General features: G+C 37.3%; 1 protein-coding gene across 1 annotated transcript in view; it reads left to right on the top strand.

Moving 5' to 3' along the window:
• The window catches only part of NRIP1 (nuclear receptor interacting protein 1), a 49,330-nt gene extending 32,272 nt beyond the window's left edge, over positions 1-17,058 (top strand). The window contains exon 2 of the mRNA XM_020907497.2: positions 9,466-17,058. Coding sequence (XP_020763156.2) covers positions 9,821-13,291 — 3,471 coding nt within the window. The 5' untranslated portion in view covers positions 9,466-9,820 and the 3' untranslated portion in view covers positions 13,292-17,058. The remainder of the gene's footprint in view (positions 1-9,465) is intronic.
• The last annotated feature ends 239 nt before the right edge of the window (positions 17,059-17,297 follow it).

Below are 17,297 nucleotides of genomic sequence, written 5' to 3'. Positions count from 1 at the left end.
CAGACCTAGACTATTCTCCCTGTTTCTTCTCCAACTCGTAGTAGCCTCTTGTGAAGCCTCCTCACTACCTGCACCCCAGTCTCTAGCTGAGTGTCAGGTGCCATGGCTGAGGCTATACCAACTGCCCGGCTCAGGGACTGAGCTTGCCTGAGACCTTGGCATCAGCAAAGCTGGGTCTCAGACTGGCAGTAACTGGCAGTCTGACTCCAGTAGTGCCTGACTTCAGACATTTGCTTGTGTGTTGTTTAGTGGCTAAGCTAAGTTGTGTCCTTATGTGAACCGATGAGCAAAAGAGACATTGTGGAAAGGCATGGGTGGTAGTTTCACATTCACAATGAAACCATTGAAAGTACGTAGCGTACTAACGGCATGCCAGTAGTTTCATCTACTTAGATGAAAAACCATATTTTAATGTTACCTGTTAATATTTAAAGACATGGAGATTCTCCAGGTACATTGTGCATATTCTTGTTGTTTTGCTTATAATTCCCTGGGTCAGGAACCTGTTAGGTTCATTGACTTTTTCCCTTCCCACACACATCATCGCTGTGTCTCTCTGTCTGTGGATTGTGTCTGTAGTGATGGCTCTCTGCCACAGACCAAAACCCTTAATCTAGAAAACGGTGTTCTGGGCCATTATGGGCAAGTGGGATATCGTGATGTTTATACTGTTTCTGGAAAAGCAAAGTTCACCCAGCAGGGCAGCACTTTAACCCAGGACATATTTATTAATTGATGAGTGATTCCTCTAAATAGACTTTAGTATATTTTGCAAGTAATTCTGTTTGTTTTAAAATAGAAAATATGTCAACAGATTTTGTTATCAAAGTTTGTTGTACAAATCGGTGCCCATTACTGGTAATTTTGATAAACTCATGGTCTGCTTCAGCCTGGTAAAGAAAGTTCCATTTGCAGTGGTATTTAATTTTATAAATATTTTTGTCCTTTTTTCTTTGTTATCAAGAAACTAGCAGATCTTCTAGGATGGTGCAATTCTGGTATTTTCATTCAAACCTATTTAATTCTTCAGAAACAATTTTGCAAAATGAAAAACTGATAACTGAGAACATTTATATGTTCATGTATAATAATTTGCAAATTATATAAAGCTACAGCAGATGATACTTAATTTAACAAGGAAAGCATTTCTATTATAAATTTACCCCAACATTAAGTATGCATTTTATGCATTCTTAAAAATAATTTCTTGATCAGAATGGTTCAGTAAGAACATTCATCACATACTCTTGGTTTCATAAATGTAATTTAAGATAAATTAAGTTTTTTGCTTGAACAGCTGAAACAAAAGGCATGTTTTTATTAGATAATCATACTATTAATTAATATACTCCATTAAGAATCATTTTTGTTGCTACTGTTGTTAACCAAAGTTTCTTCCTATATGGATAATTTGGAAATTATCATGGAAGACTATGGATACATTGTAAAGTTTTTCTGGTTGAACCAACTTTTATTAGTTAAATCGGTATTTGAGAAGAAGTGACCCAAGATGTTGAGCAATAGACAGTTTCCATTTTAGTGGGTACAAAGGCTTGGAGGTCTGGGGGAGCATGATGGATTCAGGAACCTGTAAGTTAAATTAATTTCAAATTTGTCATGTAGCAGGGATCAGTTATAACATGAATACCTAAATATTTAAGCATGAATATACATACACCTAAAAACTCATGATTCTGAAACACACATACACTAGTTTGTTTTTTTTATTCCCTGATCCAGTACAGGAGTTTTTAACAGAACGTACTGATCCAGTACAGGAGTTTTTAACAGAACGTACTTTGTAACAAAAAGTGCATGAAGATCTTGTCTTCAAAGATGGGAACATCTTTAAAACAGGGTGTACCCTGTGAGTAAAGGCAGAGTGTCTCCTCAGTGTACCAAAACCCCAGGAGCTTTGATCAAAGGCCAGCTGTTACATCAGTTCTGTTGGTAATCTTTCTTACTGAGCTATGACCTTGACCTTGTGCTTGTCTGGATGTCAAATCTATTTTAGGAATGGGGAAAGTATAGTTGAGTTTAATAGGATTCATGCTCCAGTCTCAAACGATGTGTGTGTGTGTGTGTGTGTGTGTGTGTGTATACACACTATAAACAATTTCAGGAGAAGAAAGCACCATTTTCCATTATATTTCATATTTGGATAGAGATTAGAAATTATTAGGATTTTCTAATCTGATAGAAAGCACCAGTTACTTTGAAGAGCAATTGGAAAAGATTAGCAGCAGCAGCAGCAACCCTGTTAGTTTTACATTTAAACCCTTTTTTTCTACCACTTATGTGCCACCAAATAATTTCTTAATAATTATTTTATGTTTCTTCAGAGAAACTGTTGTTTAACTGAAGACAGTGAACAGACATTATTAATATTAATTCTAAATAAATATCACAGGTACTCTTTATCATAGAATAATTATCCTCCTGGATTTTTTAAAACCTAGAGTTAAAATTAATTTTCTTTAAAAATATTCTAGTTTCCCTGTTTGCAAGATAATGCAGCACAGCATCCATGAGGGTGTTTCATTTTGGAACAGAAATTGTCTAATTCTCTAGCTCCTTTCTTTGATTCTATGAACTTTTTTAACTTAAAATCTCTAACTTGATACTCTAAATTTTTATTGTAAATTTCATTTTTCTGTAAACTAGGGAGGCAAATAAAATGAATAGTGGATTTATTGAATCCAACTCGTAGCATAAGCCTTCTGAGAATAATTCAGAACAGAGAAGCTCTTCTTTATTTTGCTGTATAGTTTACAGGAAATACTTGTTTCTGTTGCCAGGACAATTATTTTACCTCTCTCATGCACTTATCTATGTCACCAAGGGTCTTAAATCTTCACTATTGAATTTTATTTAGTATATAGTCTTTAGGAGATAAGCACAGCTCCAGTTTGAATCTAAGCTCATGTTTAGCTTTTAAATAAACATGTTTGAAATTCTGTTCCCCAGTAAAGAAAGTAGTGAAGATAAATAACTAGGGGATTGAATGGGTATAGTGTATGGCTATTTCAAAATCATTTCTTTCCCCTGAAATTCACTAAAAAGACTATAAAACATATTGGTCAGAGCTGTTTCCACAACTTTTATGACAGCATATCATCCTTCTGGTTAAAATGCTTGTCATTTTTATCAACTGTAATTTGATAAATTACTTTGAGTCATAGAAATAGAATTTTAGAGTTGAAGAGGTCCTCAGCTTCGTATGTCCTTCTGTTGAACACTTGGGTCAGTCAACCACTAGTGTCTCCTAGTGAGCCTCTTAATAGCGAATGGGAGTGACACTATTTCCCTCCTATGGAAGCAGCTGGCAGCAGGTTAAAAGCTGATGGACCTGGAAGGTATGAGCAGATTTGGCCTTGGGCAAAAATATGTAAGTCCCTCAGGTTGCAGTGGAGAGCAGTCTGGGCAGCTGTTTTACTCATGAGTGTCCGTCGCTTCTGTTATGGATCTCTGAAGAGTATTTACATCTGAAACGAGAACCCCTGGGAAAGGGCAAGAAGTTCTTGTGGTCTAATTTTAAATGTTGAGGGCCTCAGTTGAGCAAAATGTGTTTAGGTAAGTTGATTTTCTAGGCACCCATCAAATTGAACAATCACACAGTCATCTTTCAATAGATACTACTACGAGGAAAATTATTATCTTGCAATTTAAATTTTATACACTAGTTTTGATTTATTTTTCAAGAAATTATATTCTGATAAGTAAAACTCCAGGCTCCACCCTTACTGTGCTCATTATGATACCCAGCTATAAAATGACAACAGTTTAGCATTTCTTTTATTTTTAAAATTTTTTTCCCCAAACTTTTCATTTATGATGGAAGATACACTGTAGTTTTCACCTTTCAGTGACATCCCAAGACCGTTATTTGAAATTGTACTTTTTTTTTCTTGTTCTGTGACACTAAGTGTTGGATTTTATATATTCCATTTTTTTTTTTGATTTATTTTATTAGTTGGAGGCTAATTACTTTACCATATTGTAGTGGTTTTTGCCATGCATTGACATGAATCAGCCATGGATTTACATGTGTTCCCCATCCCGATCCCCGCTCCCGCCTCCCTCCCCATCCCATCCCTCTGAGTCTTCCCAGTGCACCAGCCCTGAGCACCCGTCTCAGGCATCCAACCTGGGCTGGTGATCTGTTTCACCCTTGATAGTATATACTTGTTTCAATGCTGTTCTTTCTGAACATCCCACCCTTGCCTTCTCCCACAGAGTCCAAAAGTCTATTCTGTACATTTGTGTCTCTTTTTCTGTTTTGCATATAGGGTTATCATTACCATCTTTTTAAATTCCATATATATGTGTTAGTATACTGTATTGGTCTTTATCTTTCTGGCTTACTTCACTCTGTATGATGGGCTCCAGTTTCATCCATCTCATTAGAACTGATTGAAATGAATTCTTTTTAATGGCTCAGTAATATTCCATATATATATTCTAACTTTTCATTGACCCTTGGTTTAGAAAGCTAATCTCATCTATTTGCATAAAATGTTTGGTGTTACTTCTTGATAAGCTTTTCTTGTTGTTTTTTTTTTTCCCTTGTTTAACTGTTAAAACTTTCTTTCAAAGTCTCACCTTGGAGAACACCAAGGGTTCTCTGAATCATTTACCTGGATTTTGTATTGCTTAAGTAAAATGTTTCAATAATTAGGACTTTGCAATTGTCTTGGTACTTACATATTTTTCTTCTAATGCTTGCTGAAACATCTTACTCTTTGTCTTTCCTTTTGCATATTGCATCGCCAAAATCATCTACAGTGAAATTTAGGTAATATTGCCCAATAGGAATAGCCTTTCAATTCCTTCTACATTTCCAGGAACCAGAGCCAAGAATCCAAGTGCTCATTAAAGTGGCATTGCAGAAATACCTTTAAATTCAATACTCAAACAGGTGTCACTTGATAATGCAGAAGAAATTGGAGGAGATTTCATGAAAACAGTTGGAAGTCATGAGGTATTCATTAGATATCATTTAAATAAATATGAAGTGACTTCATAGGTGTTAATCATTGAAATGTGTTTTTAATGGGGAATTTGATTGCAAGTAAGTTACTGAATCCCTTCCTTAAAAACAGCTAGAGAAAAACCATTCTTCATTTATTAAAATAAAATCTTTTTACTTGGATTTTACCATTTTTAAAAGGGTTTAAAAATTCAGTGAACTTTCCCTTTGCTTAATTTTCAAATGGAAAATGTAAACCCTTGCTTCAGTGGAAATATTTTCAGAGAATCAGTAGTACACCTAGTTGGGAATTGTTATTATGCATATTAATTACAACTGTCTTTTATCTGTTAAAACTCTAAACCAAAATCTATCTATGCATAGGGCCAAGATTCCATGGAATTCTTTTATGGTTTAGTTTGATTTTATTATTATTTTCTAATAATGTCCTGCCACAGCAACAATTGTTTTTACTGCATGCTAGTGAACCAGTACAATCTCAATTTTTAAGAGATTTTTTTTATGCTTATAAACGATTTTAGATTAATAAGAGAAAGATTTCATTTGTGATTTTAATATTGTAAATGGTTATACATGAATTTTATTAAATTATCTTGAAATGCACCAACCTTTGGTATACTATCAGGGTTCTTTGGACTCAGTTTTGGTTTGAAGTTGTTTGGTAGGAAGGATTGTATTATATGACTTTTATTCTTTTTTAAAGTTTCAATGAATGTGTTTTTTAATAGGGAAAAACATTGTATCTTGCTATTAACATGTGTCCATTGGAACTTTTTATAAATCGAACATATACTATGGAATCTTAGTGATTGTATTTTTCCTATATATCTTTCATCATTTTGACCTTTTATGATTTTGGAAATTAATTCATCATTTGTTTCCAACTGTGGGATATAAAGACTAAAATAATAAGCCAAAGGAACTTAATGAAAGTGCCTAAAAGAATAATGTAGTAGTAAAATGTCATCATTATTGTATTATCTTCAACTTTTTAATAGCATAGCCCATTAATACTGTATTATCTTTCAAGAGTGTAAAAAGAAAATGTCTGGAGACTATCTTTGCTGTCTTTTGCTTTTGAATTTTTAGCAAGTATAGTAGAGAATTCAGTATTTTCTATCTTCTGTCCCTAATGTTAAAGAGAAGAAAGTTGGCATACGAAGATGCTTCTATTAGATGAATTAGTGGATGAATGCAGAGACTGATAGTAGCATTCCAGACACAATTGATGATGGTGACGTTGAGTGTATAAGCAACATCTCCAGCTATGTCTTCAGATGACAGTATCCTAGATGAATTTTCTCAAACTTAAGGGTCAGTGAGTGAAGAGTATAGTTCTTTCCCTGCCCCCAGCTTAATAGATATGTAATTTATGTATCACACTTTATAAGGTGTATAATGTGGTGATGTGCTATGTACATGATTACCAAAGTAAGGTTAGTTAACATATCCATCACTTCACCTAGTTGCCGTAACAATATAGTTCTAAAGCAAAAAGGAAACACAGTATTTTCTCCTGCGGTATTAAGTTAGTTGCTTAATAGGCAGGACTTCATCACTCAGCATTTTGTGACAGGAACCTCACCTGCTCTGGCTTGCTTTTATGATGCTGACACACCCACATTTTTTGAAACAGTTCAGAAGTTGATAAGTACACAAGGCCGGTGTGTAATTAAAAGAAACTGGAAGAAAATAAATGACCTGGAAATGATATAAGTGGTATTAATAAATCTAAAAACAAAAAATATTTTGTAATTCTGTAACAAGGAAGATTTCTATCCTTCTGTCCTCAGTATAATTTTGAGTTGTCAAAGTTTCCAAAGTTAGCACATTTTGAATTATATTAATACAAATACAAAAAGAAGTCTAGAACCTTTTAGACATGTTTTTGAAATCTAGAATCGATATTTACAAAGTACTTACATGTTCATGCGTGACAGTAGTTAAGCTATCAGTTCCAAAATGCCTTTTCCCATTTCAGATATGTTGTCCTTCAAAACCAGGAAAATATAGAATTAAGAATTGGGTTTGCTATGTGTAAATTCTCATGAAAAATTCTAGTGAAGTTGTTTTCCATTGTCTCTTTACTATTCCGTAAATTATTCACAAACTGACTTAAATAGTAATGAAATGTTCACTGGACGCAGATAGTAAACGGTGATGACTACTATTCTTGGTATACTGCAGGTTAAATGAATTTGTTAAAATTATAAAGAGTTGATTTTGATTTAGAATTACAGTTCCAAAATCAAAATTAAGTCATTTCTTGGTATAGCGTTACACTAATTTTTTTGTTAAAACCAGAAAATATTTTTCTAAGAATTTAATGGAATCACCCTATACAAATGGCAACTAAGTTGAAACAGATGTTCTTTATCCAGCCTGTAATTTATCACTGGGTAGGTTTTATATTTTCCCCCATTCACATATATAAATATGTATGTATTTTCAGTGTCCCTTAAAGAAATCTTTCTTCATTTTGCCTGTCATTCCTACCAACCTAATGCTTCAAGAAGGTATTAATATGTTAGTTTCTAAACTACATTTTTCTTTCTAAAGCTTTCGAGAGTTGCAAAATTTGTGAGTCCTTCATTTGTTTTTGTTTTTTCCTATTTTCTTCTGCCCCTCAGTACTTTTACTCCCCCTTTATTTGGTCCTTCTTACCTTCCATAAACCAAATGTTTTGGCTAATTCTGTTCCCTTCCCACACAAATCACTGAAGTATTTGTCCTACAAGTCAAGTTTCTTCCTTATTTTGTTTATGAAGAGAGTGTTGAATATTTTGAAAACGATGTGTATACAAGTTCTAATAAAATCGCTATGGAAGTTAAAAATAAACCATTAGATTCACTGACAAAGCAGTGAATCACAGCATTTTATGAAATATTCTAGTTGCTAAATATATTGCTTGTAAATCTCCAAAGAAACCTAATTTTTAAATGTGTGTTGACACTGAGTTATTTGTAATTGACTGTGCTCAGGTAGAGTACATCACGTGGCAGCGTTAAGTAACATGTATATAAAAATCAAGCAGGCCAGCCATATGTTGGAGATTCAGAAATAATGATTGCCTTTCCACAAAAAGAAAATGCTGGGTTAATACTAGCTTTAAATCAAATTATTTTAACCTTAGAAAGTTGAAAATACAGGTTTCTATGAAAAGCTCTTTATCTTGCTTGCTTCATGTAATCGGTGCTGTTTACAGAATTTTCTTTTCAAAGAAATTAATGAAAAATAACCACTTTAACTTAGAGTTTTCTGGAAGCCATTATTCCTCTTCAATTCTATCCTAAATTTGTTTCCTGTCCAATTTTCTATGGGGTAAAGTGATAGCTTAGTGTATATACATAGTCTTTTATGTGTTACAAGGCTTTCAAGGTGGCTCAGTGGTAAAGAATCCACTTACCAATGCAGGAGATGTGGATTTGATCCCTGGGTCAGGAAGATCTCCTGGAGTAGCAAATGACAACCCACTCCCGTATTCTGGCCAGGAACGTTACATGGACAGAAGAGCCAGGCAGGCTTATACAGTCCATGGGGTTGCAAGGAGTAAGACAGGACTGAGCACACAATCATATTTTCTAAGCTAAAAATGGTGCAAGTCCCCTAATTCAGTTCAGTTCAGTTGCTCAGTCGTGTCCGACTCCTTGTGACCCCATGAACCGCAGCACGCCAGGCCTCCCTGTCCATCACCAACTCCCAGAGTCCACCCAAACCTATGTCCACCGAGTCGGTGATGCCATCCAGCCATCTCATCCTCTGTCATCCCCTTCTCCTCCCCCATTCAGTCTTTCCCAGCATCAGGGTGTTTTCAGATGAGTCAGCTCTTTGCATCAGGTGTCCAAAGGATTGGAGTTTCAGCTTCAACATCAGTCCTTCCAACGAACACCCAGGACTGATCTCCTTTAGGATGGACTGGTTGGATCTCCTTGCAGTCCAAGGGACTCTCAAGCGTCTTCTCCAACACTACAGTTCAAAAGCATCAATTCTTTTGATGCTCAACACCACATCTAACTCATTTGATGAGTTCATGTCACAAGGATCTCTTTTCCTTTTTTCGTACTTCTCTTGTTCCTTACAAAGCACCTAGTAATGTAAGGAAGCTCATTCCAGCCCCTCATAGAGCTGTGGTGCTGTAGAAAAGATTTACCATTCATACAACTTTGCAGAAAGGTGTTTATGAAAATTCAAAACCTTGGTGGGCTTGTAAGACAGTTACAGAACATTAAAGTATTTTCTCTAACTGATTAGATCTTTTTAACAATATGGATTAATACATAGGATTTCCAGTAGAGATTTCCAATTTGATAGGAATGACAATAAACTAATAAGGCAGCTCTGCAATGCATACATTATGTATATTGTATATATGTATATATACACACATAGACACAAGTGCTGTATTTTTTGCCTACAAGTATCAGAGCATAATTCTAATTCTTCATCTTCTTAACTGTTTTCTCTTTATTTTTTAGAACACTGATATATGCGTTTACTGGGGAACAGAAGATGAAGGAAAAGCAGTGTATTCACTGAGGATTCGGTCTGCTTGCCACGGCAGCTCTGTATCTAGAGGATTTCTGCTGTTTCTTGTTTGGGAGTTCCCAGCTCTGAGGTCAGACTCCACCACAGTCTGCCTGCCTTTTGTCTCATCATTGCCAGCCAGCAGTAATCCTGGTCAGAATGGAACCGCATACCTCTGTCTAATTACTATGGAAGGTGATAAACCAACACTCACTTATTGAAGTTACATCTCTCCCCCCCACCCCTGCAGAAAACCATTCCTCAAAGTGAATAGAAACCAAGCCCTCGTGAGCACTTCTATTGAACATGACTCATGGAGAAGAGCTTGGCTCTGATGTGCACCAGGATTCTGTTGTTCTAACTTACCTAGAAGGATTACTAATGCATCAGGCAGCAGAGGGGTCAGGTACCGCCGTCGACAAAGCGTCTGCCGGGCGTAATGAAGACGATCCGAACTTTAACATTTCTGGTAGCGCGTTTCCCACCTGTCAGCGTAATGGTCCAGTTCTCAGCACACACACGTATCAGGGATCTGGCATGCTGCACCTCAAAAAAGCCAGACTCTTGCAGTCTTCTGAGGACTGGAATGCAGCAAAGCGGAAGAGGCTGTCTGATTCCATCGTAAATTTAAACGTAAAGAAGGAGGCTCTGCTGGCTGGCATGGCTGACAGTGCGCCTAAAGGCAAACAGGACAGCAAGGTACTGGCCTCTCTGCTCCAGTCGTTCAGCTCTAGGCTGCAGACTGTTGCCCTGTCACAACAAATTAGGCAGAGCCTTAAGGAGCAAGGATACGCCCTGAGTCATAATTCTTTAAAAGTGGAGAAAGATTTAAGGTGCTATGGGGTTGCATCGAGTCACTTAAAAACTCTGTTGAAGAAAAGCAAAGCTAAAGATCAAAAGCCCGATACCAGTGTTCCTGATGTCACAAAAACCCTCATCAGAGATCGGTTCATAGAGTCACCTCATCACGTTGGGCAGAGCGGAACAAAGGTCATGAGCGAACCCTTGTCTTGCGCTGCAAGATTACAGGCTGTTGCAAGCATGGTGGAGAAAAGGGCTAGTCCTGCCACTTCACCCAAACCCAGTGTTGCTTGTAGCCAACTAGCACTTCTTCTCTCCAGCGAAGCCCATTTACAGCAGTATTCTCGAGAACATGCTTTAAAAACACAAAATGCAAATCAGGCAGCAAGCGAAAGGCTTGCTGCCATGGCCAGATTACAAGAAAATGGCCAGAAGGACATGGGCAGTTTCCAGCTCTCCAAAGGCATGTCAGGCCATCTTAATGGTCAGGCAAGAACATCAGCAAACAAAGTAATGGCTAGCAAAAGTACAGCATTTCAGAATCCAATGGGCATTGTCCCTTCTTCCCCCAAAAATGCAGGCTATAAGAACTCCCTGGAAAGAAACAATATAAAACAGGCTGCTAATAACAGTTTGCTTTTACATCTTCTTAAAAGTCAGACCATACCCAAGCCGATGAATGGACACAGTCACAGTGAGAGAGGAAGCATTTTTGAGGAGGGCAGCACCCCTACAACTATTGATGACTACTCAGATCACAATCCCAGCTTTACCGATGAGAGCAGTGGTGATGAAAGTTCTTACTCCAACTGTGTCCCCATAGACTTGTCTTGCAAACACCGGATAGAAAAACCCGAACCCGACCAGCCTGTTTCTCTGGATAACTTAACTCAGTCCTTGCTCAACACGTGGGATCCAAAAGTCCCCGAAGTTGACGTCAAAGAAGATCAAGATACCTCAAAGAATTCTAAGCTAAATCCGCACCAGAAGGTCACCCTTCTTCAGTTGCTGCTTGGCCATAAGAATGAAGAAAACGTGGAAAGAAACAGCAGCCCTCAGGAAGCACACAGCGATGAGGCAAAGTTCAGCACACAGAATTACACCCGCACGTCTGTGATAGAAAGCCCCAGCGCCAACAGGACTACTCCCGTGAGCACTCCACCATTACTTGCATCCACCAAAGCCGACTCTCCCATCAACCTTTCCCAACACTCTGTGGTCATCAAATGGAATTCCCCACCATATACCTGTGGCCCCCAGCCTGAAAAGCCAGCGAATACCGCCTCAAACCACCTGATGGACCTTACAAAAAGCAAAGAATCACAGGGGGAGAAAGCCATCCAACATGAAGGTGCACAAAACTCGGCCACTTTCAGTGCCAGTAAACTGTTACAAAATTTAGCGCAATGTGGAATGCAGTCTTCCATGTCAGGGGAAGAGCAGAGACCCAGTAAGCAGCTGCTGAGTGTAAACACAGATAAACCTCCAGGTATGATTGACAGACTGAACAGCCCTCTGCTAGCCAATAAAACAAGTGCAGCTGAAGAGAAGAAAGCATTCGGCAGTCACACAATAGGTCCTGAACCGGGACTCTCTGGGTCTGAAATAGAAAATCTGCTTGAAAGGCGCACCGTCCTCCAGTTACTGCTGGGAAATCCCAACAAAGGGAAGACCGAAAAGAAAGAGAAGATGCCCTTAAGAGATGAGAGCACTCAGGAACATACAGATAGAGCTTTAAGTGAACAAATACTGATGGTGAAAATAAAATCTGAGCCTTGCGATGACTTACATCCGCATGCCATGGGCATGCACTTGAGCCACGAGGCTCCGGGCACCCCCTTCTTAGGGATGGCCCCTCCCATGCAGAGAAGTGCCCCTGCCTTACCAGCATCCGAGGACTTGAAACCAGAGCCCGGCTCACCTCAGGATTTTTCTTTCTCAAAGAATGGTCTGCTGAGTCGATTGCTGAGACAAAATCAAGACGGTCACCTGGCTGATGAGCTGGACAGCAGTCACAGAAACAGTGAACTGACACTTGTAGAATCGAAGAACCTTTGTATGGTCCCTAAGAAAAGGAAGCTTTACACCGAGCCGTTAGAAAACCCCTTTAAAAAGATGAAAAATAACATAGTCGATGCTGCAAACAGTCACAGTGCTCCGGAGGTGCTGTATGGGTCCTTGCTTAACCAGCAAGAGCTGAAACTTAGCAGAAGTGATCTTGAGTTTAAGCATCCTGCCAGTCATGGTTCGGCCAGCGAAAGTGAACCCAGGAATTGGACCAGAGAGAGCAAAAGCTTCAACGTCCTGAAACAGCTGCTCCTCTCAGAAAACTGCGTGAGAGATTTGTCTCAGCACAGGAGTAACTCTGTGGTTGACAGTAAGAAGAAAGGCCACAGAAACAATGCGACCAACAGCAAGCCTGAATTCAGCATTGCTTCTCTAAATGGACTGATGTACGGTGCCGCTCAGCCCGGCGGTTGCATGGACAACAGGACATTTCCATACCCAGGTGTCGGAAAGGCCCCCCTGAGTCCTCCTTTCCCGGAGCACTTGGGCTGCACAGGGTCTAGACCAGAAGCTGGGCTTGTGAATGGGTGTCCCATGCCCAGTGAGAAGGGACCCATTAAGTGGGTTATCACAGATGTGGACAAGAATGAGCATGAGAAAGACTCTCCGAGACTGACCAAAACCAACCCAATACTCTATTACATGCTCCAGAAAGGAGGCAACTCTGTTACCAGTCGAGAAACACAGGACAGGGACATTTGGAGGGAGCCTTCATCTGCTGAAAGTATCTCACAGGTTACAATCAAAGAAGAGTTACTTCCTGCTGTAGAAACTAAAGCTTCTTTCTTTAACTTAAGGAGCACTTATAATAGCCATATGGGAAATAATGCTTCTCACCCGCACAGCGCAAACGGAGAAGTTTATGGACTTCTGGGAAACATGCTAACAATAAAAAAGGAATCAGAATAAAATGGACCTGCCATCCACCTTTGGATCTTTTTAAAACTAACGAATATGAACTTGAGATCTGTATAAATAAGCGCATGATTTGAGAAAAGCATGGTATAATTGAAACTTTTTCGTTTTGAAAAGTATTGGTTGATGGTGATGTTTAAATATGCAGACTACTTTTTGCTTCATGTTAAATGTCATGAGGAAGCTGCCGAACTAGCCATTGGTTTGACACCTTCTGTATGCATCAGACAACAACTGTGAGTAGCCCATGAGCGATAATTCTGTTTTTAATCACAGGTAATAGGCATAAATTAAAATACAAATCTCCATCCAGCAGATTAATGCATTGCTGCCTTTATTAGGGTACTTGATTTTGCTTTTCAGAAGCAACCTACATAACACATTTTTTAAAGTCCACATTATTAAATAATAACTCTTTAAAGGGTAATTATTGAATTTAAAAAACCTAGTGCTGTTTCATTTCTCATTCAGTTCCAAAACAAATTAGAAAAATATATGCTTACATTTTTCACTTTTGCTAAAAAAAAATTATTTTTGACTCTTGAAAGGGGTTTTGTGATTCCTCGATGTGTCTGCCCTTCCCCATTCCTTTTCAATATTCTGTATCTCTTTAAACCTTGTACTACTTGGTAAAAATTGATTACAATTGGTGGAAGTTTGATAGATCTTTAAAAAAGGCAGATTTCCATTTTTGTATTTTAACTACTTTACTAAATTAATATTCCTCCTTTTACAGAATTAAGAAAGTTAACATTTATCTTCAGGTGGTTTCCTAAATAACTGAAATAAGTTGTTTTTAACAAGCAAAATGGCTTTTCTTTGGACAGTTTCACCATATCTTGTAAAAGCCACTTCTCACCATCTCTGTGAGTCTGATGACCAGGGTTTCTTAAAGCTGGACTCAGACCACCTGCATTAGCATCATCCAGAGCACTTGCTTTAAAATGCAGATTCCCAGGCAGCATCTCTGATCTACCAAACAAGAATTCTCTGCTGAGTGGACCTGGGAGTCTTCCTTCTGCATCTTAATACACTCCCTAGGGGTTTCTTCTGCACACTGACATTTGGATTTTGAAAATTGAAACCACTGCTTACGACTTTTCTCAAAAAACAGGATTGTAAACAAACTATTTGATGCCTATATTTTCCCCAATGTAGTCACACGTCAACTCAAAATTTGCAATATTGTACTTCATATTATTACTGTTATGTCTTTGGAAATCGGGTTCCGAATACTTTTTATGACAAAAAAAAAAAAAAATCGGGTGGAGGGGACAACTTTCATATCTGGCTCAACATCTCAGGAAAAATATGTGATTACTTGTGTGTTCCAATGAGTAACATCTACTTAATTAGCCTTAGGGATGGAATAACAGGGCCACTTACCAAACTCAGGTGATTCCAGGATGGTTTGGCAACTCCTCCTGAATACATCCTTAACTTCTGTGAAAACCATTGTCCTAAGAACAGTGCTGACAAAGATGAAAACACGTTTCACACCCAAGAAAGGCGCTAAACTCAGATTGCTTAAACAAAAACATAAAGGGCACATATCCATGGCAGAGTTGTACACAGTCACTCCATCTGATCTGTTATTTTAAAATAGTGATTAAAAGTAAACATTGATGTTTTCTTGGAAGAACTTAATATATTATTGAGCCACATGGGGTTTCTGTCTTGAAACACATCCATGTTTTTCAGTTCATTTTTTACCATCTACAATTCATTCACCAGATAGATTTGGTTTTAATTGTGAACCCAGGTAGCAACTGACCTACCAAAAAACTGTTACATAATCAACTATTAATTAGAAGAAAATCTATTTGAAATTGTTCTACTTGAAGCTATTTCTAAGATTTTTATATTAAAAATGGGTGTTATTTCCTAATATGATCTAAAACCCTAAATGATTATTTTTTTTCTCAGAATGATTTGTAAATAGTTACTGAATATATTAAAAAATAATAGGAGTGAATATTATGCCATGTCATGAAAATTTCACTGGCCAGTGAAGATATTCAACTGCATCCCATCTTTATTCTCTGACAGTCTTACTGTCTACACTGTATAAGCTTTTAAAACAAGTCATTTTTTTCTGAAAGTTCTGGAGCCTTAGAAGTATGCTAGAAAAACTGCTGTTGTTCCCCCTTGGTTAGGGGAAAATGGGCTTTTACAAGGAAGTGAAATTTAGGTCAGGAAAAAGAAGATCAAGGGCCAACATTGTATTTTTTGTTTGTTTGTTTCCTTCCTTTGGTTGGTTGGCTGTTTTTTGGTGGTGGTTATTGTCAGCAGTCAAAGAAATGAAGATATGTCGTATATAGATAAACCCGACCAAGAAGAAGGCTGTTCTGATATACTAGAGAAGTGTCCCCAATTTGAGTTTAGTACGATCTTAAAGAAGAGTGGTGAGAAAGGGCATACATCCCTAAATGCACTTCGTTTATGCATATGTAGATACAAGGATGCACATATACACATTTTCAAGGACTATTTTAGATATCTAGACAATTTCTTCTTAACAAAGTCACTTGTGAAAGGGTACTACAGTTCTCATTGACATCAGTAAGGTAGCATTACCTGTTTGCTCTCTGCTGCATCTTACAGAAGAGTAAATTGGTGAGAGTATATATTTTATATATATATATATATATAATATGTATATATATATATATTGACTTGTTACATGAAGATGTTAAAATTGGTTTTTAAAGGTGATGTAAATAGTGATTTCCTTAATGAAAAAATACATATTTTGTATTGTTCTAATACAACAGAAAAGCCTTTTAATCTCTTTGGTTTCTGTATATTCCATGTACAAGTGTAAATATAATCGGACAGGTTTAAAAATTGTGCATGTATGTATACAGTTGCAAGCCTGGACAAATGTATAGAATAAGCCTTTTATTTAAGTTGTGATTACCTGCTGCATGAAAAGTGCATGGGGGACCCTGTGCATCTGTGCATTTGGTAAAATGTCTTAAGTCAGATCAGATGTTCACCCCAACATAACAGTATTTCCATTTCTGGACGCGACTTCTGTGGTTTCAGCTTTGTGGAAGAATGCTTTGAATCCAAGGGTCTTAAAACTTTTTAAATCAAGTCAACCACTTTTCAAACTAAAGAGTTCACACAACTACTTTCATGAATTTTTTAATCCCATTGGAAACATGTGCCAGGAGTTTTCCAGGGTTCTGGAATACAGGCACACTACCGTTCCTGGTATGAATTCTGGGGTTTACACAACCAATTTTGATGCAATCTGCTCAGTAATATAATTTGTCATTTTTATTAGAAATTTAATTTCTTCATGTGATGTCATGAAATTGTACATACTGCAGTGTGAATTTTTTTGTTTTATTTTTTAATCTTTTAGTGTTTACTTCCTGCAGTGACTTTGAATAAATGAAGGAAAAAATTCATTGTCTCTGGTTTGAAATGATTGTTATTTTTTGGGCTTTCTCTGATTTTCAGATTTTTCATAAACATAAAAGGTCTCTGGTCATGAGAATAGCAAGTCTTCAAGAATGCTTTGCCATCCTTGGAAAAATAAAGGGGAAAAAAAAAACAAGAAGAAGATGGCCCTGGAGTTAGTGTATCTAGAGACAGGGCAGTGGAAGCACAGCTCAGAAAGACCATCAGCTTACAGCCTGGCCTACCCACCCTTGGTTCTGCTGCTGGTGTGTAACTGGATGGTCCTCATGGATTTTTAAAGTGGAAAAATCTTTGTACAGTGTTCAAAAATAAAGTTGATTTGATACAAACTTTTTGTAAGATAAGATGTTATTAGGTTTTTATCCAAGTTTCATTGGGCATTAAATTTTTTTAAAGTAAAAGTCTTCAAACATTTTGCAAAAATGAATATGTGTATGTACAATGTATATATCAAATAACTATATGCTATTAATATATGTATATAGGTAACAAGTAGTTGAGAATGATAAGCAATGTATGTGCATAGTAAGTAAGAGAGATCAGTTTATTTAGAAAAAGGAAAAAAAAT

Source organism: Odocoileus virginianus, chromosome 25 (assembly GCF_023699985.2).
Source record: "Odocoileus virginianus isolate 20LAN1187 ecotype Illinois chromosome 25, Ovbor_1.2, whole genome shotgun sequence".
NCBI lineage: Eukaryota > Metazoa > Chordata > Mammalia > Artiodactyla > Cervidae > Odocoileus > Odocoileus virginianus.
The sequence above is the reverse complement of the archived record's forward strand: the minus strand, read 5'-3'. Positions and strand labels throughout refer to the sequence as shown.